The sequence below is a fragment of the Lissotriton vulgaris genome, chromosome 9 (assembly GCF_964263255.1).
Source record: "Lissotriton vulgaris chromosome 9, aLisVul1.2, whole genome shotgun sequence".
Lineage (NCBI taxonomy): Eukaryota > Metazoa > Chordata > Amphibia > Caudata > Salamandridae > Lissotriton > Lissotriton vulgaris.
This window is the reverse complement of record NC_141697.1, coordinates 479,474,716-479,502,379: the sequence shown is the minus strand read 5'-3', so window position 1 is coordinate 479,502,379 and position 27,664 is coordinate 479,474,716. Positions and strand designations below refer to the sequence as shown.

At 42.7% G+C, this 27,664-nt stretch overlaps 1 protein-coding gene across 1 annotated transcript in view; it reads right to left on the bottom strand.

The window, feature by feature from the left end:
• Positions 1–27,664, bottom strand: part of SGPP1 (sphingosine-1-phosphate phosphatase 1) — a 76,505-nt gene that overhangs the window by 11,615 nt on the left and 37,226 nt on the right. The window contains exon 2 of the mRNA XM_086937934.1: positions 2,732–2,821. Within this exon, the coding sequence (XP_086794060.1) occupies positions 2,732–2,821 (90 nt within the window). The remainder of the gene's footprint in view (positions 1–2,731; positions 2,822–27,664) is intronic.

Sequence of the window (27,664 nt, the reverse complement as noted above, 5' to 3'; positions counted from 1 at the left end):
TTGTGGATATTTAGTCGGAGAGAGGTTTCTGCTTTGCCATTGAGAAAGAAGATACTCCCAAACTACCAGTCTCATCGGAGGAGGGACGTTCATGCTCAGGTGGTAAAGGTACACACCCTTCTGGCCCAATCAAAAGTTACTAAGGGGATTGGGGCACAGTGGTCCTGACCTTCAGAATTCAGGGTATGAAAGGTGATCCATTCCAGCTTGAATGCAATTGCTAATGAATGTTCTTATGCAAGATTTTAAACTTTTGCATTAGACGATGATGAAAAGATCGAGCCAAGGCTCTCTCCACTGGTCGACGATGCCCTGCACAATCATGGGACGTTAGCCCCACTCAGGTTCAGACTGACATCACCTCAGTTCGTCCGCTTCGTCATTTAGGGTTTTTATTCAATGGTTGCCGACCAAGAAGATGCCCTGGTGCTCTCAAGAGACAATCTCCAGAGACAACGCCTCTTGGCAGAGGACACAGGACGCTCTCCCATGACAGTGTTGTCCATGAGAATCTACACCAGCTTCCCCTGATGGACAGCAGCAAGAAAGCCTGATGAATGACTTGCAGTCCAGTATGCTGATGTGAAGCTGGCGCTCCACAGGAGACCAGAGGCCTTTGATCTCCAACTCTCCCAAGTGATCTTTCCAAGACAGTGATAACATGCGATTAGCATGGTCAGTTTTGGGTTGGACAGGGGGAGCGGCCTGTGGCAGGTCAGCATGTGATCGACCAGTCACCACTGCAGATTGTAGGCAATCTCCCTCAACACCTGGACAGTGTTGGGAAGGCACCCTAGCTGCATGGTCCAATGGGACTAAGTTCTACTGCCGAGCTCGCATATGCCAGCTGGCGCGGTTGACAAAGAGAATGCACAAGGCTTTTTCAGACGAAGAGGCCTTAGAGCCACCCACACCTGGATTAAGCCTGAACATGTGGATAATAGCCTTTATGATGAAATTAGGGGGGAACTTGGTCTCATTTCCTCTAAACCTCAAAGAAGGTCAGTTGTTCAGCCGCTGTTCAGAGGTGACCCATGACCGACTGCGGCAAGTCCTTCTTCAGCATTCAGTTGCTGAGGTTATGAGAATACAGATACTCTCGACCTCCGGAGATGGGTAGTAATCGCCTCCATCACTTTTGGGAAAACCCGCGGGTTGCCAGTAATGCCAAAGAGGAGCACGGCAAATTAAAATAATCCTGGCCTATCTTGAATGGCAAGTAATGCCTGTGGGACTCCAGAAAGGGTATATGAAAACATGCATCCTTCAAGTCCAAGGTGAACATCCAATATTTCTGGTCCAAAGAAGTAAGGATAAGATCCAACCTGAGCAATACAAATTTGTACTTGCGCAGGAAGGCATTCAGGGGTCCTAGGTTTAAGACAGGTGTGAAGGAGGATTATTTATTTACCTGTAATCCTAGTTCTCCTCCAGGGGTATACTCAACAAAGTCATAAGCACTGAATAATTCCGGCCCACGTGCGGGATCCCGGAGCATATAGAAATATTATATATATATATATATATATATATATATATATATATATATATAGATTTGATTGATTAACATATATATGTGTATGTTGGGGACCAAAAGTGCCCAGCACTTCATTGACATACATATATACATGTATAAAAATGTGCTGCTCCTGTGCACCGACATAGCTCCGCTGTAAAATTCTCTCTCTCAAATTCCTCTCGCTTTTGCAAAGGAAATACAGCACTCCTGGGAGGTAGATTCCAGCACAATCACCGATTTATTTACTTACGCAGGTAAAACAGACGCGTTTCGGAACAAATCCTTCGTCTGTGTTATTTAAATACATAAATATGCAGCCTAACATAATTCCAATAGGGCAAAATGCCAAAATTACATAGGTTTATCTTGCACAAAAAATAATCTCCTACATACACTTTGTAATAGAGAACACACACTGTAATAGTTTCATACAAGAAACCTTTATTTTCAGAAAGGAAAAACAAGTAATAGCAGGCAGTTGGCCCTGGATTGTTCGCCTGAGGCACAGGGTCAGACTGATTTGCATATGGCCATGTCTGAACTGGGGTGGTGGAGTGAGCTAAAGAATTATGATGGATTAAACCCCGATCAGTTGACTCTGGGTGAGTGCTCGCAATGTTCAACACTCAGTCCATCATCCCCTTTGGTTTTGTTTTGTTTGCCCTAAGTAGGCAGGGTATGCCCAGACGTGGGTCCCTTGCGCACTTTGCCACTGGATTCAAGCTAGCCTGGCCGATGATGGCTGATTAGCCGGACCCAGTCCTAGGATGCTTGTTTCCGGTCCAGGAAAGACATGGCTTGGCAGTTCGGGCTGGACTGTTCCCATGAGGCACAGGGTCTGACTGATTTGCATATGGCCATGTCTGAACTGGGGTGGCGGAGTGAGCTAAAGAATGATGATGGATTAAACCCCGATCAGTTGACTGGGGGTGAGTGCTTGCAATGTTCAACACTCCGCCCATCATCCCCTTTGATTTTGCCACATTCTAATACAGGCATTTTCTGAGTTTTTAACCTAGGTTCCACTTGGTATCAGGTAAGAGCTGAAAGATACAAAGTATAACAATTCGCAACTCAAATAGATTTAACAACTTATCATAAAGCATTGACTCTAGACACAATGTAACAGCCCATGGTACTTGTAACTTTTCTTTACTAGTCAAATTACAAACAATTTCAGTAAAATACATAAAGTGAACATTTTTGTCTTACCAAAACTGAATGCATTCCCATGTAAATGCGACTTGTACAAACCAAAGTACACCACACGATAACAAGAAATAATCCAAGCATAAATGGGAACTGTAAGGATAAGAAAAAAATTGTTAAATACACTCAACACCTTGCAATCCTGACAAATAGAAATAGAAACTGAACACTAACTCAGCAAAACGGATTCTGTAAGTAGATTGCCTACATAGCTTTCCAATCTATACAACCAAAATACATAATTTTGTACCAACATTTCACCAAGAATCAAGATGTTTTCACATTAGCTATACTTGCAATTATTTGAGAGTTCCGACATGAAACAGAATTTTCAAGCAAGTGTTAGCTATTTATTAAAAAAGTAATTCCTTAAACGTATCTAATGCATGTATCATTTAGCACTCATTGTCCACCAATGACTAACCTGCTCCCATTTTGATGATTATTTCTTTGTTTTCTTAGAATTTAAAACGATTCTTACAACCAGGATTGATTGCCACCCCTATAGTCACTAGGCAATTGCTTCATTCGTGACCAGTAGAAAATGTAAAACCCTACAAATAGGCATGGCTTCAGGCAGTGTACATACATTTGCATTTAGGTGGACACTAAGCATATTTCTTTAAGTATTTTACATTGGATCACAAAGCAATGTTAAGGGTAGGGTTTGTATTTGCACAGTTAATCATTCTATCTGCTAAATCTGTGTCAAATAACAAAAACTCGTAAAAAGGTCAAGTTTTGCATATTCTAGGCCTTGGTGACAACAGCTTTTTTACATTCGACAGATTTACGAAAAAGACAATCCTCATAATTACATAATTAAAGTAAACCACTAATTAAGAGCAAATTTCTATTTAAAAAAAGCAATATTCCATGGAATTTTTTTTTCAGGTTTACATAATAATTCCCCCACAGCCCACCTCAGTGACATTCTATGCATCGAATTAAGCAGGAAAAGCTTCTAAATCTATCATGTCCAAATGATGTATGTACAAGATGCAGCTTTTTACTCACTCTAGTCTGCATCCAAAACGGGAATAGGGTGTTCTCAATGATGTACATTCGTCACTTCAAAATTATATTTCACATAGGATATGTAGCCTAACTCCTAAAATATAGTGAAGTAACTAATTTTTCATGGTCTATATTGACTTGTAGCTTTCAAAATTCTACGTGGGAGGGATAGGTAGACACAGGCATAGCTTGGATTTATTACAGTCAAGCCAGAGCATTCTCTTTCTGAGGGAAATACACCTATAATAGTGTGCAATCTTCAAACCCCAACACGAGACACAGTCTGGTTTTATGCCCTTGTTTTAGTTTACTCCTGCCTGGAGACTCAAACCTCCAGATACCCCCCTCTTCCCCCCCTCCCCACCCTGCTCAGAACTGGAGTAAAACACCTTGTAAGGATCTGTCGCAGAGAAATGAACAACAGGGAAGATCAGCTCAGAACTGGTCTATGGACTGAGCCATTGGAAAATACAAGTTTGTCTGCCACTTTAGTATGAAGATAGGCCAGGTCTCCCAGCCAGAATGTCAAGAATACTTTACTAGGAATCCAGGGACAACACACAAGAGGTGACTGAGAATTTCTCTAAGCTCCAGGAATCAATTTCCACTGCCAACTTCCCTGGTCAGGTTCAGAACTAGAAACCTGGGGACTTCGTCTAAGATTACCGGGAGGGCAGACTGTCACTATACCCTGATTGAAGGAGAGAACATACCAGGTGCGCTGGATGGCATACTAGAGTTCTCCTTGCATTAGAAAGATGCTACTCAAAAGCAAGTGCCTATAAAGGAGCGGAGGCAGGACCAGTCGAAGATGTACACCCGTGCATCATTGGAGGACATGCACTGTTCTGTGAGAGCGACACTTAGGGGTCTGAAAGTCACTCCCAAAGTGAAAGTGAAAACGTTTACCCCTGTGGACACAGGGTATGGAGAAATACAGGATGACCCAGAAATTCTGTTGTAGAACTAAAGCATCATGAAGACACAACTGAAGTAGAACCACAGTGACCAAGATGCTTGCAGTCAGCACCAAGCACTTACCATGACCACAGGGGTAGGCATCTAGCTTGTTTGAGGGTTGTGGATTGTGCTTGGGCCCGAGGAAGAATCCAAGCCACAAAATTCATTGAGTATATAACCTCCACTACAGCCTCTTCAAGAGCTGCAAGCTCAGCCTTTCTGGCACTGGAGTTGGTGATCGTGCATCACAGAGCAGGATCGGAGCATTCACTGCTGTTCACATTCAGTCAACTGTGTAGGGAACACTGTCAAATTGTGAGGCTCCACCAATGACCACAGGACAGGGCTGCACTAGCAAAGAACTACGTGAGACAATGAATAAGGTAATGTGAAAATTCTGGCATCCAGGCTAGCTGCTTGCCATGGGGTTGGTTTTTACAGTGCAAAAGGGTTAGGAGTAGCGCCTCCTACTTTCTCTCGCAATAAACATCTTTCCTACTAAATACGGCCTCATATCTCTATAAATATGGCGACAAGGATCTTAACTTTGTTCCTAACATTCACTGAAGTACCTGCTGTGCATCCATGGTGAGAGCAAGCGAGTGGAACGCTGCTGTTTGCAGGAGGGAGAGTGGAGGATTTATTCTGTGTCCAGAACCCCTTGGTGAGCCTGAGCTTACTTGAGGAGCCCGTGGCGAATGCAGGTAAGAGTCACGTTTTTGGCTGTGGAATGGGGATCGTAGGCTGCTTAGTCTGCGCATTCTACAAGCAGCCAATAGCACGAGATCGCAACTTCTTAGCACATGGTCCGCATCCACCACATGCCTCTCAGTGAGCTCAGGCCACAGGCTATGCAACTGAAAGTTTACGTGATTAACGTCTACACGCTACGCAAGTGAGGCTACGTGACAGACGTAAGGGCCATTTTCTATTGGGCCCTTGAGCTTATTAAAACGGCTGTCAGGTACAATAAGGGCCCGATTCACAGAATGAACTTAAGACTCAATCGTAAACTTACTACTGTTTTGGTATTCACAGAATGCACTTACTACTTTTGGTATTCACAGAATGAACTTACTCATTTCGGTATTCACAGAAGTTAGGACTCCTAACTTTAGGACTCCTAAATGCCTTCTGTGAATACCGAAAGTCCTTAAATTGGGATTTTTCTCAATTTAGTAGTAGTAACGTTAGTACTCCTAACTTTATGACTCCTAAATGCCTTCTGTGAATACAGAAAGTCTTAACATTAGGATTTTTCTCAGTTTAGGAGTCCTAAAGTTAGGAGTCCTAACTTTACTACTACTAAATTGAGAAAAATCCTAATTTTAGGACTTTCGGAATTCATTGATGCCTGTGGCAAGGGACTAGGTGCTGTATTGACACAGATTTCTATTGAGGGCTGTGAATGTACAGTAACATATACTTCTTGTTGCTGGTTTACTGCTGAGTAAAATAATTATTCTTTTCCAAAGAACAAGCATTAGGTAGTGGTGCACTGGCAGAGTGGGAGACATGAAGACCTAGGAAGGAAATCAACTGGCGTTGAAATAAAAACATCTGCGCAATGCATGTGAAAGTACACAATCCATTAAATTACACACTAGCTCTGAAATAATGCCTAGCTGCCGATGACTGACAAAGAACAGAACAAGGAAATTTTGCAGCTATGTGAAGTTCCCATCCCATAAATGTGCCTGTGACGGAAGACCCAAGTGTACCACTCTTCTGTGGCTGAAGAGATTTGAAAGTAAGTATCCAGAACATGGTGGTATTCATGTTCGTGCATGGTTGTGATGGGTCTTACTTGGCATTCTATTGAACCCTCAACTGCAGATACTGTCAACCGACAGAAAGTAGCATTTCCCTCCTCAATCAGGGCATCAGTGACCTCAGTAACAATGTATGTTGAAGACTTCCTAATAATTTGTGGATGTTGGAGAACATGTAGCGTGCACTAAACCAACCAAAAAAAGTGGAAAAGAAAACGTAGGTCTAGTTCACAGAACTAGACCGGACAAAGAAACGTGAAGATGGTCACACTGCCGACTTGGTGCATCAGCAAATGTTTGGTTGATCACCCACTGCCAGTGTGATCTCAAATGCTTATCTTTCTCAAAGCCGAAAACAAGAGATTTTGTTTGACAATCGTCCCCCATTACCAAAACTGCAAAGAGACATCCTATGGATAGGCAGCCACTGTTTGTATTTTGCTTCTAGTAAAAGTCAGCAAAATGATTAGTGTCATCGCAGTAAGCTGTACGATTGTTTCAGTTTATTTATTTAATTAACTCACTTCCTCTGTGAGAGTCCCAGCTTTCCTTCTTTAAACTTCTACACGAGTGCCTCCTCATACAAGGCAGAATCCGTTCGATTCCAGACTCTTGGCTATTTCTTTGGGATTTTAAACATGCTTGCCAACATTCTGTGACCAAGAAAAGGTTAGAATTGTAACGTTTCCAAATTCGAAGTTAGAATTATGATATCAATGGAAATAACTTCAAACCAATAAGCCAGACATAACCCGACTTAAATGAGTGAAGTGAGCACAATGTCCGCACATTGATATTGTGAACATCTTTTCACCACCCAGCTTCTGACAACTAAACAATCCAGCGAGTCAGTAACGTATTTGGATCCTAAAACTTTTCCCGAGAGTTTGGGGTAGATCACATACTCCAAATGCAGAGAACAGAGTAATGACTAAGGTCATACAAGTCTTAATACAGGTCAAGGCCTCAGACCAGAAAGCCATACCTGACTTTACGAAGATCTCACAAGTTGAGGCTACAGGCGAATAACAGGTTGCTGGCGGCTCACTGTTTAGTTTAGAAGCCAACATGAATGCAGCTGTGGGAAAACATTAATTGCTTAGTGGAATTATCAGTCATGTTACTCGTGGTATCTCTAGACTTTTGATTGACCAGACCTACAAAAATGTCAGCAATTTTAGACTCACATAAAAATAACAAGAATGCTATGCATTCTTTTCACCAATATATTACACCTGTCTTATCTTTGCAACTATTTTCTTCACACCACTTTCCTAACCTTCACTTCACATCTCCATCTCATTACTCTCCATGCATTTTCCTTGCTCCCAAATCCATCTAACAGATCCTGACTTTGCTCCAAGACCATACCTCACTAAACGAATTCTGCTCCACACCCTAACCTCCTCCTGCCTCTAACTTTACCACCCTACAGTCCAAGGCAAAGAACAGCCCCTCGCTAACTTTTATCTATCTTCATTTAAGGGCCATTTCACTCCATACGTCTAGTCCCTCTTGTCATCATGGTCTCTAGCTGTCTGTCACATTTTATCAGGAGCTTTGGAAAATGTGTGGATCAGCACATTTTTTCAGAGAAGTCAGTCTTTCTTACAATACCTTGTTCATTCCTATCAAGAATTGAAGTGGTGTGCATGATTCATAGTGTCTTTCAATGCTACTATTAGTTCCAAATAAGGCTACGCAGCTTTCTTTTTTTTTCACTTCAGTTGCATGTAATTTATTTATTTATTGAATTTATAAGGCGCAACAGCTACCCAAAAAGGGTTTCCCGGCGCAAGGACGGACTGGGCGAGAAACAGAGCGGCAGTAACTTGAGATTATTGGTTAAATAACCAAGTCTTCGGGGATCTGTGGAAACAGGTGTAAATAGTTTCTTTGCGAATAGTAAGGGGAAGAGAGTTCCAGAGGGAAGGGACGAGATGGGTGAAAGATCTTCCACCCATCTTGGAAAGTTTGAACCTGGGTACCGTAAAGCTTTCGTGAGTTGCAGACCGGAGATGGCGAGTAGGAGCATAAGGGCAGACAAGAGATTGCAGATACTGTGGTGCAGTGCCTGTTTTGATTTTGAACATATAGCTCAGGGCTTTGATCTTAATACGGTTCTCCACCCTGAGCCAATGTAGGTCACGGAGGTGGCTGAAAATGGAAGTGGCTCTGGGAACCCTGCAGAGTAGTCTTGCTGCAGAGTTCTGTACCAGCTGCAGTCTACGGGTCACCGCCTTGTTAAAGCCAAGGTATAGGACATTTCCATAGTCAGGCCATGAGGTGACAAGGGCTTGAACCACTGTTTCCTGGGTAGCATCTGGCAGCATCCAGATGATCTTCCCAAGTCATTTCAGGATGATGAAACAAATGGCAGTAACCTTGACTGCTTGATGGTGCATGGTCAATGAGTCGTCTATGGTTGCGGACATGGATGGAAGGCCGAGGGAGAGCACCATCTCGTCAGGCCAGTGTAGTGGGCCCCAAAGATCTTTCTTCTTACCAAGGATCAGAACCTCAGTTTTTTCACCATTAAGTTTAAGGTGGTTGTGATTCATCCATGTAGCAATTTTTCCAAGACCTAGCTGAAGGAGAGATGTGGAGCTGGGATCGGTGTTAGAGAGAGAGAAAATGATCTGGGAGCCGTCAGCATAAGTAAAGAGGGTCAGGCCAGCCTCTTCAGCTATATCAGCTAGAGGCCTGACGTATAAACTAAAAAGCAGCGGGTTAAGGATGGAGCCCTGGGGTATTCCATAGGGCGATGAGTGAATGTCAGAGCTAGCAGTGGCAGAGAAGATTTGAAAAGTGTGGTTATCTAAAAAAGAGGTGAGCCAAGCCAAGGATGAGCCACGAATGCCCAGAGACCTCAGTGCATTGATTAATGTACGATGGGAAACTGTGTCAAACGCCGCACTTAGGTCTAACAGTATGAGAGCAACAGTATCTCCAACATCCAGATGATGGTGCAGCCTCTCCGTAAGCCCCAGCAATGTTGTTTCTGTGGAGAAACCAGCTCTGAAACCAGATTGATGTAATCACCCTCTATTCTCCCTTATTTGACAGTTTGGCAGGCTGCCTCTAAAACAAGCACTTGTCCGTGAGTAGGAAAGGGAGTTTCTAAAATAGTTCTGATGGCATGGTCCAAGAGGCAATGGAGGGTTTACCATGTATTCCTGTACTTTTTTCTCCGATTCCCTTAAACCAGAGACTTGATTTCGACACAAAGGATCAAAGAACGTAGAAAACAGAAGTTTTTGGTTCTTCTGTTGAAGCAGCTTGTTGCAACAGAGCATGCAGCAATAACTACACATGATAAATTTGTGGTAACAAAATTATTCATAATAATCGGATGCAAGCATATGAAAACGCATGCCTTGGCCCCTGTGAACTTTCAAATCGGTGGGGGCATAAATGCCTACCATGTATGGTGCAGAAAAACCACAGTGAGCAAACCCAAAGTCTCCTAAGCGAGGGAGATTTTGGGTTCACCCCTTCGCCCAAGAAACTTTAGCAAGAAAGTAGATGCCAAACAGTAAATGGACGGCATTTTTTAAAACAAAATTTGCTAACACCCCAAGAAGAGTTTTCCAAGTACATCTGAGGAGGAACTACTGAAATATCATAAACCTTCAGTTTCTGCAACAGCCGAAAACAATGTACATTACTGGCTTTGTCCATCAGGAAATTCTACTAACAGTGGTAATTCAAATACACGGAGGGGACAATGCCTGTATTACAGCCTTTTGAAGTTTCAAAAATATGCTTGTGCTGTGTCACAAAGAGGAGAGATGGAGAATATTCAAAGCCACATTCAAAAAAAGTACTGTGTAGAAAGGACCTGGTTTCCCTAATTTACAAAACATAAAAGCACTGCGGCATAGCAAGGCCACCTTGGCTCTACTGCAAGCAAGAAAATTAGGCTTCCCTGATCCAAATTTTGTGTGAAAACCGCAATTAATTTAGAGTGAGCAAGGCCACTCACGGTATAGGGCCTGGTGCCACTGAACCTGGTGCACTATTTGGTAGCAACACCTCTGATGTGATAGGAGCGTGCTCAAATTTTATCTCAAGTGCTTGCAGCTCCCCTCTATTTCTGCTTTTTCTTTGCATTCTAGTATATGTTGCGGTGATTTCGCAAAGAAATAAACAGAACTGTCGATAATGCAAAAAAAAAAAAAATGGACTGAAATGCTATCACTGTGGAGCGGATTGCTGATCTACCATCTAGTCAAGGTTAAAAGACCATCTTCAAGATTGCAGATACCTTCACTAAAATGAGCCATTTTATTCCTTTAAAGGCTATTCCACATGCTAGGGTATTAGCGCAATTATTAAGTCAGTACACTCTCAATGTTCAGAGGGTACAAAGGATAGTAATTTCAGGATTGTGGGTCCCAGTTTTTTATCACGCTTTTGGAAAGCCTTTAAACAAGGCCGAGGGACAGAAGGTAGATGCTCTTCTAACTACCCCCTGTAGACAAACAGGCAGCCAGAAAAGTGCAATCAAGAACCTGAACATTACCAGCGCCTATTCCTTTTAGGCCAAGAAGCTAAGCGGCCAGATCGCTTATTGGCAGCTGAATTTGCACATAATGCCACAAATGTATCCACTGGCTACACTACATTCTTTCTAAATTATGGTAGACACCAAAGTCCTCCAGTTGGGTTTCAGGAGGTATCTTGCCAAGCAGTTAAGTAACAGCCTAGCAGTTAGAACTAGTTGATGAATCAACCAAGGAAAACAGACGCACTGAAAAAATTATAAGACACAGGCTGACAAAAAAAATGACAGGCTCCTGATTTCCACATGCGAGAATAGGTGTGGTGGTCATCTTGTCATCTTGGCCACAAAGGGAATAGAAAACTAAACCCTGTTATATGGGGCTCTATCAGGAAGAAAAAGATTATAAATCCAGTTACAGTCTTATTAGAAATTAACTGAAAGCCCTGGAATACATGCAGTCTTTCATGAGTCGGTGTTATAGAAAACAGCACTAAGTACTAGATTAAAAATACCCGTCACCATTACTGATTGCTGGAAGTTCAAAATAATTAATCAAGAGAATCCTGGACTCAAAAAAGAGTTAGCGGTAAAATGTACTACTTGGTTGACTGGAAGAGCTATGGACTCTGTGAGATCATCACCGAGGGGAGGGGGCATGGAGGGGAGGGATGGTCAAGTAGTCCCAAAGTTTAACAAAGCAAGCTGCAGGGAGTTACGATTTGTACCACAATTTTAAAACCCAAAACTGAGGACTTTAAAGAAATCCAACAACACGAATGCTGACACCTGTGGAGTCCTATAGAAGGATAGAACACTCAAGATGGCCTAATAGAAGACGCAATCATCGTGGTTCTGTAAATAGCAACCTGTTACAAGATTTGTGCTGTAAATAAGATTCTTAGTTTATATTATTTAATGTAGTCTTTTCTCAATATTGTTACCACCTTATACTTCTAGAATACTATCAGGGTTCTGATGTTATGACTTCACCTAGCTGAGATTCCAAACACGGCAGTTGGAGTCTGGTGAGACGCACGTTAGGTCTCTGGGCTACGAATAAACTTACCAAGTATCTCCACCAGAGCGGTGTCCTGTGACCCATTCAGCTTACAACACTTGGCGACGAGGATGGTTCAGGACGATATACTTATCTTTGGTGATACTATATCCGAACACAATGATGTACTCAAGGTGGTCCGGTCTAGGATCGAGGAAGCAGGTTTGACACTGCGCAAAGAAAAATGCTCATTCTTAGTACAGAAGATAGAATATCTGGGCTATGTTATAACCGGAAGGTGTCAACCTAGGAGAAATTCATTAATGGCTTTTGAATAAGCTCCTTGTCCTATCGACAAGGATCAACTAAGGTCCTTTATGGGGCTAATAGAGTTTTATGCAAACTTTGTGAGGGATTTTTCAGATAAGACATCTATTCTGAAAAGTTTATTAAAGAAAGGTGTAAGATTTGCGTGGAATGGGGAACATACAAATTGTTTCAATATCATAAAAAAGGAATTGTGTGATGCTAAAGTTTTGACCCTGTTTGATATCAAACATACCTCGATTTTAATGGTTGATGCGAGTAGCATTGGGTTAGGTCCGGTGTTGCTACAGAAACATGGAACTGAAGAAAAAACAATAGCTTTTGCTTCTCGTCCTTTAAGCACTTCTGAGTTGTAATATTCCGTTGTAGAAAGAGAAGCTCTTGCTACTGTTTGGGGTACACACTACTTTAGGACCTACTTATGAGGCACTAGGTTTCAGTTGAGATCTGATCACAAGCCTCTTGTGAATGTGTTGGCACCTGGAGGTGCAGTTAAAGGCTCACCCAGATTAGCGAGACTTGCTTCGAGATTGCAAGAATATCAATTTGAGATGACCTTTGTTAGAGGTTGGCGAAATGTCCAGGCAGACTGTTTATCCAGACTCACTGCAAAAAATGAAATTTCTTGTCATGACCTAGTTGAGTTCCAAGATGAGAGTGCAGTGGCTTTCTTTCAAGATGGTATATCCATGGGTGAAGGAACTTTTTCTAAGCTGGAGTGGTGTTCTAGCATGGAGAAAGATTTAGTTCTTTTGAAAGTCATAGACCTCATAAAAATGAGTACCAGACGTGAGAGTAGTGTTATGCCTTCCGTGCGACCTTTGATAAAGATTTTGGATGAACTTTAAGTATCAAATGGTGTGATTTTGATTAGTAGGGACAGATTTGCTCCTCCATGTTCATGGAGACATAAGCTGTTAAAATTGGCTCATGAAGGGCATCTAGGCCAAACGCTCACTCAGCGTAGGATAAAGACTAATTTCTGGTGGCCTTCGATAGATCCAGATGCAGCATCTTGGGTTGAGAATTGCGAGAGTTGTAAGGAGGGAGAGAAAAGACTTAAGATTGCGTCTGGTCAGGAGTTGGGTAAAATTAGTTCACCGAATCAGCCTTGGTATATATAGTATATGCTTAGACTTTATAGGACCAATGGATGAATTGCCTACCAATCAGCATTTTGCAATTGTGGTTGTGGATAATTTTTCAAAGTAGCTTACAGTTACCTTTGTTAAAGAAATCACTACTGACTGTACAATTAACTTTTTAAAGGGGGTATTTCTTGATGAGGGTTTTCCTTCTATACTCATAATAGACAACGGTACTCAGTTAACATCTAACAAAATAAAAATGCTTTTAGAGAATTGTGGAATTATACATCATCGCACAAGCTTATATAATCCCCAAGGAAATGGTATTTGTGAAAGAGTCAATAGATTAGTAAAAGGTATTATTCAAATGACATGTGCATCAGGTTGTTTTTCTACAAGAAATGGTTTGGGCCTATCGTTCTACACCACACAAACAGGATAATAAGTCCCCTTTTGAGGTAATGCGTGGAAGATCCCCAGGTACAAAACAGACACCTTCTTGGTTGAAAAATGATTAAGATGATCATTCTCTGCAGATAAGTCAAAGGGATTCATTTAATTCTATCTCAATGGGAGACTTAGTAAAAGTTAAACCTGGTAGGGCCTAAAGGTCTTTCTAAATTTAGAGGACCATTTGTGGTCAAAACGTTTATACCCACACTATATTGTTCTAGAAAATGGTGAAAAGTGGAACTATCGCAGAGTTGCGCTTTATCAAAAGTGTTCTGATTCTAAAACAAAAGGAAAAATCTCTGAAAATGTATTAAGTAACAGTGGTTATATGTTCTCAACTCAGAGAGGATGTAAGCTTCCCTATTCTGACAGAGTATAGGAGAGAGGAAGGTGAAGGTGATGCTTCACATCATCTCAATATACAAAGACATAATTGTCAAGCTAATAGATCTTCTCTTAATAGTAGGTACGAAGAAGGTAGATCGACTAATGATATTACCAGAAGTTCAAGATCTCGTCGACCACCGGAATGATTATATCTGTTGATTTCCGCATGTTATTATAAATTTGTATCTTTCTTGTGTTTCTTCATTTTTAATATTCCAAGGGAAGGAGATGTGTTGTATATGTTAATGTTAAAAATATTTTATATAGCACACAGCTACTCCGGGAAGTGTCCCGGCTCTTTAACCCCTTCCACACTCATGACGAGCTGGGCTCGTCATGGTGTAGCCTCCTCAAAAACTCATGACGAGCCCAGCTCGTCATGAACAATGGGTATTCGGATACTTCAGCACAGGGGGGGAAAACGCATAGCAGCCATGGGGTTAATAAAAACTAGGACACAGACAATGGGGCGAAAAGGGATCAGACCTACGGGCCTACTGGACAAAAAGCCAAGACTTTAGCTCCCTCCTAAAACCTAGGAGACTTGTGTTAAGTCTCATGGACACTGGCAGAGAGTTCCAGAGCTTGGGCGCCAGATAGCGGAAAGAGCATCTACCAATTCTGGCCCGTCTGATTGATGGAACTTGAGCCAGATGTTTTGAAAAGGTCTATAACTAGTGAAAAAAACCTCAAAGATAAATAAACAAACACTACTACTATGTAAGCCCACTAAATCTAATATTGAATCACCAAAAGTGTAGAGGTATTCTGATTTATTTTATTTTTTCTTAGATATATATACTTTTTATACACATTTATTTGAAGCAAAAGAAAATATATGAATATTTGATAAATGCATTATAATATACTTGATATTCACATAATATTCACAAACACATCTAAAATTTCATAGCAAATATATAAAAAGACATGTAACAAAGAATGATGGAGGCAACGTGGTAGGTCGCACACAAGCAAAGTGGTGGGTGACACACTACGAGCGTTTCGGCTTAGGAAGCCTTCATCAGGTGACCAGTCTTTGGCAGTGAGAGAAAAGGAGAAAGGGGACTCAAGTTGAGAGAAAATTCAGACTTAAAAACATATACTCCATCAGACGTTCGTATTCCAAATTAAGGTGAAATAAATGAATAGTCGCACTGTATAGTCCTGTAGATAAACTGGTAATAATAACAGGGATATGTGCGGGGATTCTGCTAAAACGATATATCGAACTAGAAGTGGTTAGATATTCTTGCTGCTCCTCCAGTTAAGGATGTCAGGAAGGGCTTTCAATCTTATAATAATGCCAGGGATATCTACAGGGATTCTGCTGGGACGATATACCAAACTTGAAAAGGTCAACTATTCATGCTACTCCTCCAGATGAAGGTGTCGGGGAGGGCTTTCAATCTTCAAAATAAGATCCCTAATTGGAAGCTGAGGGCCAGACATAAGGTGTGTTCATACAGGGAACCTATATTCCATACGAACGAAAAGGGGGGTTATGGCCCTCATAGCTTTACGTGATCAGGTGCGGCTCGTCACACTCCACGAGTTGAACTTGAGCCAGAGCCAGGGAAGCTACCGTAGCGTTCTCGTAGGCAGATAGAATGCCAAACGATTCCTAATGTATTTAGCTTGTGTGCCATGAAGCGCCTTAAAAGTCAGTGAGAGAGCCTTGAAAATCACTCGTTTTTTAATGGGGAGCCAGTGGAGATTTTTTAATAAAATAGTCGCACTGGTCTGCGATGAAGCCCATAAATGGCTCTGGCGGCAGCATTCTGCACGACTGTAATAAGTCAAATGAGTCACAGGTATAATTTAAAGATGAGTGCTTTATTGATACAATCTTAGATGGATGTAAGTATCAAGCACAAGAATCATAGGTAAGTAGCCCAAAGGGAGAGCCCCACCAGGAACAGCTTCCTTGCCGCTCAGCCCATCCACTCCAACTGCCACTCCACGCACAGGCATACCAGCATTCCATACACACATCACACATACCAACATTCCAAGCTCACTCACACTGGCTGAGCAGCAAGGGAGATAACTAGGAAAGGTACAATATACTAAATACTAGCATACTACAACGACCTGCAGGCGAGAAAGAAGAAACTCCGGCAGTTTATATTATTTAATAGAGTCTTTTCTCAATGTTGTTACCACTTTATACTCCTAGAATACTATCACGGTTCTGATGTTATGACTTGACTTAGCTGAGATTCCAGACTCGCAGTTGGAGGCTGGTCAGCTGGTGAGATGCACGTTATGTCTCTGTGCTACGAATAAACTTACCAAGTATCTCCACGAGAGCGGTGTCCTGTGATTCATTCAGCTTACAACAATTTGGCACAGAAGAAAGACATTGCTTGGGACTGCATCATCACACTTTAACATGGTTTGTCCTAGTGAGCAGTATTCCATTAAGTATACCTTTGTTTTAGTAAAAGAGTGTCACCATCTTCCATTTCAGCACATCATCTTTAACTCTTTAAAAAGAGTACTGGAGTCATGAGCAGTGTTCAGTTAAGCGTTTCATAAGAAGAGTGTTATTGTTCCCCATTTCGGCCTGTTATCTTCATCTCTTCTGAGAAAATAAACATATTGTGAGGAGTGTTCCCTTCAACGCATATGTGTCACACAAATAGAGCGCTGTGGTTCCCAGTTCCTTTCCAAAAATAAACCTCAACATTAAAAGTTAAATGTGAAGTAGACAATATTCTTTTGGTGAAGGAAGAAAAAGGCTCACATAATTTGCAAAATGTATTCTTGCATATTTGTGCTCACTTAGTTGAACGTCCGTAGAATTGTTTTGAGGAAGTGCCCATTTTGCAAGATCACAGCCATTTTTGCTAGATTTAGTACTGGTTTATTGACTCTGCACACTAAAGCGCTGACATCCAGGCCCAGTGTATGTGCTCTAACCCCTAAAACATGTATAATTGGCCAATTCCTGATTGGCAACTCTAATTTACCTGTAAGCCCCTGGTATAGGATACTCTTGGTACCCAGGGCTCGTAGGTTAAATGTCACCAAGTGGTGCCCAAAAGCTACTTGACCCTTGGCGGCTGGTGTTAGACAGTACCCTCTACCACTTAAGGTTGCAGTAGAAGACACTTAAAAACTTTTTCTGTACTTATGTTTAAAAAAAAGAACCATTGGCTACCACAGGACCAGCGCCAAACCACAGCCGCTGTTGTTGCTTTGCCGGTTGTATTCAACTTCATGATTTGCTCTACAGAAACCAGCTCTACTTCCAGAAAAGTTTCTAAATCCCAACATGGAGAATTGCACCAGGACCAATGCAGAGCAGCACCCCGCTGTCTTTGAACCTGCCGTCGGCTCTAGCAAGCGCCTTACCGCTGAGGAAATTCTACCAGAAAAAAAGACTAAGTCAGAAGGCAAACTTTTCACTGGGACATACCTGGACCCTGTAGCTGTCCCACCATCCATTGTGAGTGCCCTGGTCTAGTGCAACCAGATAACCGCAGTAGGCGTGCTGCGTTTTTTTTAGTTAGAAAACTCCAAAGCTTCTCAAAATACTATCCAGATTCACTTAATCAGATTTTTGTGAATTTAAAAATAAAAATTATGTGCTGTTTTTATAATTTGGAGTGGGATTTTTATTGTGTTGTATTTTTAACTTATTAATGGGTTGGGGTACTGGTGCGAGGAGGAAGGGAACAGATGCAAACAACTGAGGAAGCCACAAGAAGGGCAGAGGGGGACACACACAAAAGGATAGAACATCACAAGGGTGAAAGAGGAAGGCAACTGGAAATACCATGCACACTAATCAAAAAGAAAAACAAGCACTGGCAAAGTCAATAGGTCTCACCTTTTCAGAGGTTCTATTTTTGTTTTCTCTAGTCTACAGTAGTTGTGTGGATGTAAGCGTAGATTGTTTTTTGTCAACAAAATAGTTTTTAATGTTTTGCTGATTAAGTGATATATATTCAATGTTTTGTCTGCCACGGTAGACCTATTGGCTTTGCAAATGTTTGTATTCATGTTAGCCAGCTGAAGCATTAATGCCCTGGACTATCTCAATGGGATTGAAAACCATTACTGCAGATTATATAAATTCCCTTTGATATGCGTTCAGCTAACCATAGTACATGATTTTGTTAAGCCATTTTGGCATAGCACACAGTAGCTTGGTTCTTTTAGTAGGAGCAGGGGTCTTATTTTAGTCTTCCATTATTTCAGAAGTTGTATGTATAAGGTATTTATATATAAACCTAATTGAAAGACAGTGGAGCTCTGTATTTAGTCAAGGCAGAGCCATCTAAAAATAGGACAGAAGTGGTAGCTGGTTTGTGGAGTACTGATGATGTGCTTCTATCAAAAAGGAGGGAAGAGGATTCAAGGTCCATTCAGTTCCCCTAGTTAGATAGTGAATTAATCAAAAGGGAATGGACACTGGTGTCTACTAAACCTTCGGTTAGTCTTTGAAAACCTTCATAGACAGCCTGTTTTAGTCGATGCGGTGTATCTTTTATCCGCCCCGTCAGGCGTCATGGCATATTCATAGGGTAGTCAAATAACGTGCGGTATGCCTGCCTCAACCGAGGCTACCTCTGGTCCAGGTAGAAGTGTCCAGAAATAATAGGAAAGGGAAAAATATAAAAACAGTGTGTCACCAAAAAAGAATTTTTAATGAAAAGGTTGGCACTGTTAATAAATTCGATATATATGTAATCGGGCAACTAGATTACCATATATCTATATATATATATGGATGCGTCAACATGTTTCAGCTCTATGAGCCCAGCCGGGTCTGTAGAGCTTTCGTCAGGACAAAAAGACAAAAATACATACACAGAAGGTACTTACACAACTTGTGTAGGTTCCTATAGCTATTATGGAATTTCTTATACAGTCACCTTAATAGGCGTTCTTAGAGGCTCCTACAGGAGTGAAGAGTCGCTAGGAGTGGTCTTTGCCACGAGGACCAGCTTTCAGTCCCTGTGCTGACTCTGCCTCCATTTATAAAATACATAGCTGTAAAGCTTTGGGCATGCAGCCGCATAGCTAGGGGGGGGGGGGGCGGGTGGTCCGCCCCAGGCGGCACTATTTTGGAGGCGGCCGCCTATCGGGCCCCATCAGGTTGTGTGCTGGTAAGTACGTGCCAGCACCACGGTGGACGTGACTGTCGCCACATCCTGTCTGTTATTTAGCGGGGAGTTCAGTTTATTGCAGACGGCTTAGGCTGGTTGCTGAATTTACCTCACCACCCGCAAACCATTAGTGGCTCTCGTAGCTTCCTGCTGCAGCTCGCACCGGCGGCCCTTAGCCAGCCTGGCCCGGGTGAAGTGTGCTGTCAGCTGCCGCACCCTGGCAAATTCAATTCTTGCCACAGCCGAGGCCGAGGGACACAGAGGAAGGAGTCAGTGACCTGTGGGGCACCAGCCGGCAGGACAGACTCCAGTCCGTCACGAAACAGCCCCACGCTCGGGACTCACTGAACAGCCTGGACGACTTGCATCTCAATTAGGCAACGTGAGTGAAAAGAAAATATACTTTTGCATTTACTTTCATTTTCTATAACTGAACATGGAATGAGTAGACTGCACCACGTGTCGGACGTTTTTTTTTGCTAAATGTCAATACAGAGGAATTTAAATACTTGCTGCCAGCTTCATTTGTAGTCATAGTATGCTACATTCACAGTCGAAGTAGACTGCTATTCAAGCGAGGAAAAAATAATCTACAAGTCTCTGGACAATCCCCACGGTAGAGAGGGGCAGGTGTCATAGCGAGAGCTGGTTTCACTGCTCTCCCCGCCCCGCCCCCTCCCCCAACCAGCAGCACACCACATTAATCCAGCATGTGCAGAGGTGAGGTGAGCCGCCCTGAATGCCATCCCGCCCGGCGTTTTGCGGCCTGTGTCATACTTGTGATTGCGTCCACAAGAGGCCTTTACTTAATTCCCACGCTCACCAGCATTAAATTACAGATAAAAGTAAGCAGAGTAATGTATTCTAATTCTCCGGTTTTATTTTCTAAATCACAGCCGGTAAATGTTAAGATCTAAATACTTCTTTGTCGGGGCAGGCTCCTTTCAATGTAATGCTTCCACAACCTGGCTGGCTCTTTCAAGGTATGGCGCGTAACTAACTCCTAACTGGATGGATCAGGTATGTTTTTTTACAAGTCCTGTGGCTGCCGAGCCCCAGGAAGACATAGACAACATGAAGTACTCGACTGCACGTTTCATTACGGTGAGCTGCTCACCGTAGAGACACCCACCGCACACTGCAATGCAAGTTATTTCTGCTGCTGAAAGCATTTGCCTTTTTCTGCCCATGTCAGAGCACTGTGGTGTATCGACTGCCCGACGGACTCGAGCATAGCACGGTCTGTGAGCAGCTCTGAGCAGAGCAGCTGTCAGCAGTGATTTTCACATTGCAGCTTAGACACTGCAACCCTAGGCAGGATTTTCCCGTTGGTAAGTGGCCTGTTACACTACGGGGCAAGCGCTAGAATCAGTGAGGTTTGTGTTTAGGAACAGCATGCAATAAGGTTCAGATTACAAAAAGAAAAGGAGTTGGATTGCTGAACAAAGTGCGATAAGGTGCTCTGTGTCCAAACATGATCCAGCAATTTTACACTGGCAAATGCAATTTCTGTGGCTCTGCAAGAATCAACAATGATCACAAGTGTGAAATCACTAGAGTAGATTGTGGGTATACAATCGTTTTACAGTGGGATTAGGTGTTTTGCAGCAGTTTCAAGTTCTTTTCAAAGCTTATCCTTGCTCAAACGAATGTAATTTGTTATGTTTATCTGTTTCCATGTACTTAATTTGTTGATTTTGCTTGCTAAAAAGTGTCACTCTTAGTGTCATACATTTAGTAGCTGAATGCCCTTCATAGGTACCCTAAAACCTTGAAAATGTCACACATAAGCACTCTTAAAACGTGGCAGCTATGCAGTCTGTGTTTGTCAGATAGTGCCCTTCCATTTCTGGTGGTTTGCAATAGTTTTAAGATCTTCGTAGTGTTTCTCGTTGCTGATATGGCTGTAATTTCTGATATATATATATATATATATATATATATATATATATTAATTACACTCAATTTATGAAAATGTCACACATAAGCAATCTGAAACCTTGGCAGTTATGGGCCTTTATAATTTATTTGGTACACTCACTGTCAGTGACTGCAGTCAGTGTCCTCAAATAAATTATAAAGGCCGCCCCCAGTGCCACGCAGCCCCCGTGTAAAGAGCAAGGCAAGAGCACCTGCTTGTAAATGCTGCCTGCAGTGCAGCATGCGCTACGTACCCAGTTTGGGGTTGCTTGTGGGTCCCGTCCCAGGGCCGACAATCTTGTAGCGCGAAAGCTGCGGAAGCCATGGGCGGCAATCTGAGGGATAGCCCCGGGCGCCACAAGCTCTAGCTACGCCCCTGTGGGCATGCATACATGGTTGCGATAATTATTGTTAATGCATTGTGCCGCTGTGTGATGATTGACAGGGGGAGTGTGGGGGATGGGGGATGGGGGATGGGGTGTGTGTGTGTGTGTGTGTGTGTGTGTGTGTGTGTAGCTCTCCATTGGAAGCAGGTGTTATGAGGGGATGGGTTGCTAAAGTGGAAATCAGAGGGGAGGAGGCTGAAAGAGCAGCCGACTACAGAGGGGCATGCAGCGATGAGGGTGGTGGACAGAATAGGGACTTTAGAAATCAGCAAATGTGAGGAAATAAGGACAAGATTTACAGGGTTGTTTACAGAAACGGTGCTAGGAGCATAAATACTAAAAAGAAGCAAAAGGGAACCTTCACAAAACATGGACTGAAAAAACAAAAAATTGGTGCGCATACATATACTGAAATAGTCAAAAGTGAATGGTTAGTTTTATAAAATACATAGCTGTAACGTTTTGGGTTTGCATATATGTAAGCTTTCCTGTTACAGTTTCTATTTTTGGTAAATTCTGTTTTTTTGTGTGTTTTCAAGTGATTTCAATACCTTAAAAAAACAGTGGTTACATATTTTTGGGCCATTACAAACAGAAACAGTGTTTTTCCGGCGCTTATAGAACCTTTTGCTTTTAATATTTCTTGCTTTCTGCACTGATAGTGCATGGTATATAGACAGTGTACGTACAGCATAGATGAGCTCCAAATAAATTTGTACAAATCAAACTTATCTTAGTACAACACACAATAATTCTTCAGGGAGTCTTTGGTCATACACGCTCGCTCTTTTCTTCCCATGTAAACTTTTATTTGTGAAAAAGCCCTCTCAACATTGGCACTTGAGACAGGCAATGCCAAAATAACCGGTGTACAATTTGGTAACTGGCCACTGACTTTGCTTTTCCATGCCAATACTGGTGCACCTTAAGATTGTGAATCTTTGCTACAGGTTCTGCAACATATGTGTTGAACTGGGAGCATATGCGCATATGCCCTCAGAGTTAGTGATGCAGTCAAAAATCAGGCAGCACTTTTGAAACTCCGGAGAAAATTTCTCTTTACGGAAGGGATCTTTAACTTGTGCAGAGTACCACAGTGAGGCTTCATTGACTTTATATACCATGGTTGGGGAAGGGCTATTTCTCATACATTGTAAAATAAAAGTTGCTGAATTGCTCCTCAACATTTCTTTGCTTACAAAGTGGTAAGCACTCTAACATGGAATATGTTGCAGTAACAAAGTCACTTAAAGTGTCGCCCAGCCTACTCTCTACACCAATTATGCTGAACACTTGGTAGACAAGGTTGTTTTCAGAATATAGCTTTTTTTTCTTATGTCCACTACAATGCTTTATGTCCACTACATGCTTTCCTGAAAAAATCTAAGAATGCAGTAGAGTGTACTTTTTTCAAATCACTATAAATATGGGATCATGGCCTCTAGGAATGAGAATCACCTTATCATTCTTTGATGCCACACAAAGCACAAAATGAGAAATATTTGCGTTTTAGTTTGCGTGCATAACAAAACAGTGCACCTGAATGGACTAAAATGTCAATCGCATTCTTCATTAACTCTGAAGATTGTAAAGATGCTTTCAGCATACCATCTAAAAAGTGGCAATGATCTCGTACAGGGAAGCACTTCAGCTCAGGTACGATTATGACAGGTCATCAAACAACTTTTTCACATACGAAGCTGAATCACTGAAAAATAACAAAATCGCTCCAATCTTTGTTGAACTTGGTAAGAACTTTTTGCAGCAGCATTCCAAGCGACACTGCATTCAATGTTTTCCAAAAGTTTGGCAATTCACCTACTATCAATACTGACGCACTAGAAAAGTGGGCTGATATATCAAGGGGGTTTTACCCATGCTCTGTGGGTAAATGTGATGGTACATATTAGGAAAGATTCATATGAAACCACCATTTTTCCTATCAGTGAAAGACTAAAATGTAGCCGAAAAAATCAAATATGATTTTGAAAATGTGCTGCTGTTTAGGACCTCTAGAGACTATTTGTCGCTGGGAGCTGGAAGATCAACGCAACAGGAAGAAGCGTGTCACATCCGCACAGATTCCCAGAGCATCACCCAGTCACAGGGAAGAAGCGTGCCGCATCCGCACTGGTTCCGATGCCTCGTCGAGCAACCAGGAAAAAGCGCACCACATCCACACCGGGTCCCTTTCAGAACCCCCTACCCCCTCCCTTGAAGAGACGGGCCAACGTCTCACCCTGCTGGAAAACCAGCTAGCAATTGTTATCAAGGGCTTCAATGAAATCCTTACCAACCTCGCCTCGATCCGTAAACCTTACCCAAATCTCCACTGCACCCTCACTATCAACAACCCTACTCCCCAAGGGCACCCCTCGACTCCCCTCCACAAAGAGACCTCAACCCCCCGCAAATCAAAATAGATACCTAGCCGTTCCAACAGAACTAGAATAGCTATTTCCTCAAGGGAAGCAGCAGATTTGGCCGCCTCTTACGACATCCCCTCCACCGCCTCCTCTCTATCCAAAATCCAGGTGATCACCAAATTCAAAAGGGACCCCTCACCTCCCAATAACCCTAGACTCCCTGCCTCTCTTACCAACATTCCCAGGGCCCCCCTTAAGAGAAACCCCAATAACGAGGCATCCACCACTAACTGCAGATCAGCCTCTAAACATGCAACTGAACTAGCAGAATCCATCCTCACCCATGACATAGACATAGCCTTCATCACAGAGACGTGGCTAAACGATTGATCGACATCCATCATGGACACTCTTGTGCCACCAGGCTTTGTATTCATCAACAAATATCGAAATGACCAAAAAGGCGGAAGTTTAGCAATCATCCATAAAATCAATATATCTGTGACTGAAATCAACACCTTTAATTATAACGCCTGTGAATGTCTTTCCGTAAACATCAACAGGTCATTCCAGTGCCATCTTCTATACCATCCCCCAGGAAACACCACCACATTCACCGAACATCTGTCCGATCTGATTGCTCATTACTCTCTCCGAGACGCCAAAAACCTAATTCTGGGAGACCTGAACTTACACTGGAACGAAAACATAACACGGTACTCCAGAACCTAAATGAGCTGCTACTCAGCAACAACCTCATCCAACAATGTTCAGAAGCTACCCAAGACAAATGAGCGATCCTTGATGCCATCATCTCCCAACAGGACACCATCACAATCAATCAGATCCTACCTGTCGACGGGTCTGCCTACCTCCTTATCCTATTCCACTTCAATCAACCAATCAAACATCATACCCCACCCAAGACCCCCCAAATGGACGAGAAATCTTAGACAGATCTCCATGGACGACTTTGAAAAAAGGGTATGCTCACTCCTGCATTCCTCCACGGATGAACTCTCTACAACGGAACTCACGACTCACTATTACTCTACTATGACTTCCATCCTTGATCAAGTAGCCCCACTGAAACAAAGAAACAAAAACCAGAACATTCCGTCTAGATCATGGTTCAACTCTGACATCAACGCGTAAAGAAGACAACCAAAATCCTCCAAGAGCAACTCAAGGAGACCCAAAGGAAATACAAAAAAACACATTAACAACGAAAAAACCACCTTCTTCTGCACCACTCTGGACACCGCGAACAATAGACCGAAAGAACTATTCAACATCATCAGACAAACATCCAAGCCCTTAGCTGCCCAGGCCAGGCCTCCAAAAACCTATGGGACAACTTGGCAAACTTCTTTAAAGACAACATCTCAAAGATTGATCTCTCACTTAACATCAACCCTAACCCCTCATGCACTAACCCACCCCCGGAAACCGAAGCCAACACATGCAAACACCCCACGAAATCAAATCCTGGAAATCCTTCAACCCCATACCTGAAAACGAGATTCTCAAACTGATCGCCACCTCCAAACCCGCATCTCACGCACTTGACCCTTTACCCTTCCAACTGACTAAAAAGCTGCAACTCTCCATAGCTCCATTCTGATGCAAGATCATAAACAGCTCCTTGAGTACTGGGGTCATTCCCAACTGCCTCAAAGTTGGACAAGTCGCACCTCTCCTGAAAAAACCCGGCATTGACACCAACGATTTGAACAACTTTAGACCTGTTTCCAACCTCCCCCTCCTTGCTAAAATCCTTGAAAAATGCGTTCTTTCACAACTAACTCAGCACATTGAAGACTTCAACCTTCTAGATCCCCACTAATCAGGATTCAGAAAAGGCTACAGCACCGAGACCGCAATCCTAAACATCGTGGATGACATGCACAAATATCTAGATACTGACAAATGCTGCCTACTCATTCTCCTGGACTTATCGGCAGCCTTTGACACGGTGGATCACAATCTACTCATCAAGGCTCTGCAAGACAGAGTAGGTGCTGACGAGGTGGTCCTACAATGGTTCTCCTCCTAACAAAAACGCTCCCAAAAAATGAAACTCAAACCCATCACATCCCACTCACAACCGGTCAACAGAAGTGTCCCACAAGGATCAGTGCTCTCCCCTCAACTGTTCAACATTTATATGGAACCCCTCACCTCCATACTCAAAAAAGGCGACACCACCTTCCACCTCTATGGAGACGACACCCATATCTATCTGGAAACCTCCTCCTTTGAAGACATTCAGAGACTAAACAACACTCTCAAAGAAGTCCAACATTGGCTATCCATAAACCACCTCAACTCAACCATGACCAAACCGAAATACTCATCTCCAATAAATAAGAAAATCCCCAAACCATGGAATAGCTCAAAGCAATCGATGCTCTCAACAGTAATCTCACCCCGGCCAACTACATAAAATCGTTAGGAATCACCCTAGACCCTAAACTGGACATGGACAGGCACCAAGAACTGCGCGAAGAGTGCCTTCCTCAATCTGAAGCTTCTCAATAAAATAAAACCCTTAATCCCACCCAAAGACCTTAAACAAGCCACCCAATCCCTGGGGATATCCAGGCACGACTATGGAAATGCTATCCTCACTGGTACAGCGAAATCCCACCTAGCCCCCCTCAAAACTACTCTAAATGCAGCAGCCAGAATGGTCACAGGAGTCAGGAAATTTGAGCACATTGTACCTGCACTCAAACAAACAACATGGCTCCCAGTAAGAGATGCGTGCCAGCTTCAGAACTGCCTGTCTCACGCACAAAGCCCTCCACACAGGAAAACCGGAATATCTGACTTCCAAACTGAACAAGGCTGGCCAGACCGGGAACCTCAGGAGCTCCAACTCCCTAATGCTCATCCCTATGAAAACATGCAAAACAAAAAACCGTTGCACGATCCTTCGCTGGAAACCCTCCTAAAATGTGGAACTCCATCTCAGCACACATTAGGTCTATCCCATCCTTTGTAAAATTTAAAAAAACTCCTAAAAGACCTCTTCCTCAACCGTGCCTTCCCGAACAGTTAAGCTCCGCTGTAGGGCACTTGCCGACTTTCTGCAGCATCATGCCACTTTGTTACCATCATCTACCTCTTCCAAGTTCCCCTACGCCCCTCACTGATCCCCCTCCCTATAAATGGTTTCGCTCAAGACAGGGTGCGAAGCTCCAAGGACTGCCTTACCTCATTTGTCGTACCACACGCAGGGACTTTATGTATGAACCAATATGTATTCCTATGCCTTATTTTGGGACTCCTGCATTATAATCTGTTGTAAAGTGCTCCGATAGCCTCCAGTCTGGCTAGTTAAATAAAAAAATAAAAATTAACAAGACTGGATGCTACTTCGTGGTCAAGAGGACCTTTGCCAAGGAAGAAACAATGGAATAGATTAAAGAAGAGGACTGACCCTTGCTGTGTGCTCTGGGACTGGCCTGCAGTTTGCTGTATTAAACAAGGAAAGGCTAAAGGGACTTTGCTGTGTACTGTGTCCCCCTGCTTGAAAGGACTTTGCTGTGTGCTTTGTCCTGAAGTAACATCCCCAAGGGCCCAAGGTGAGCTGGCTCCCTGTTGCGGAAACACAGGAACACAAATGTTTGC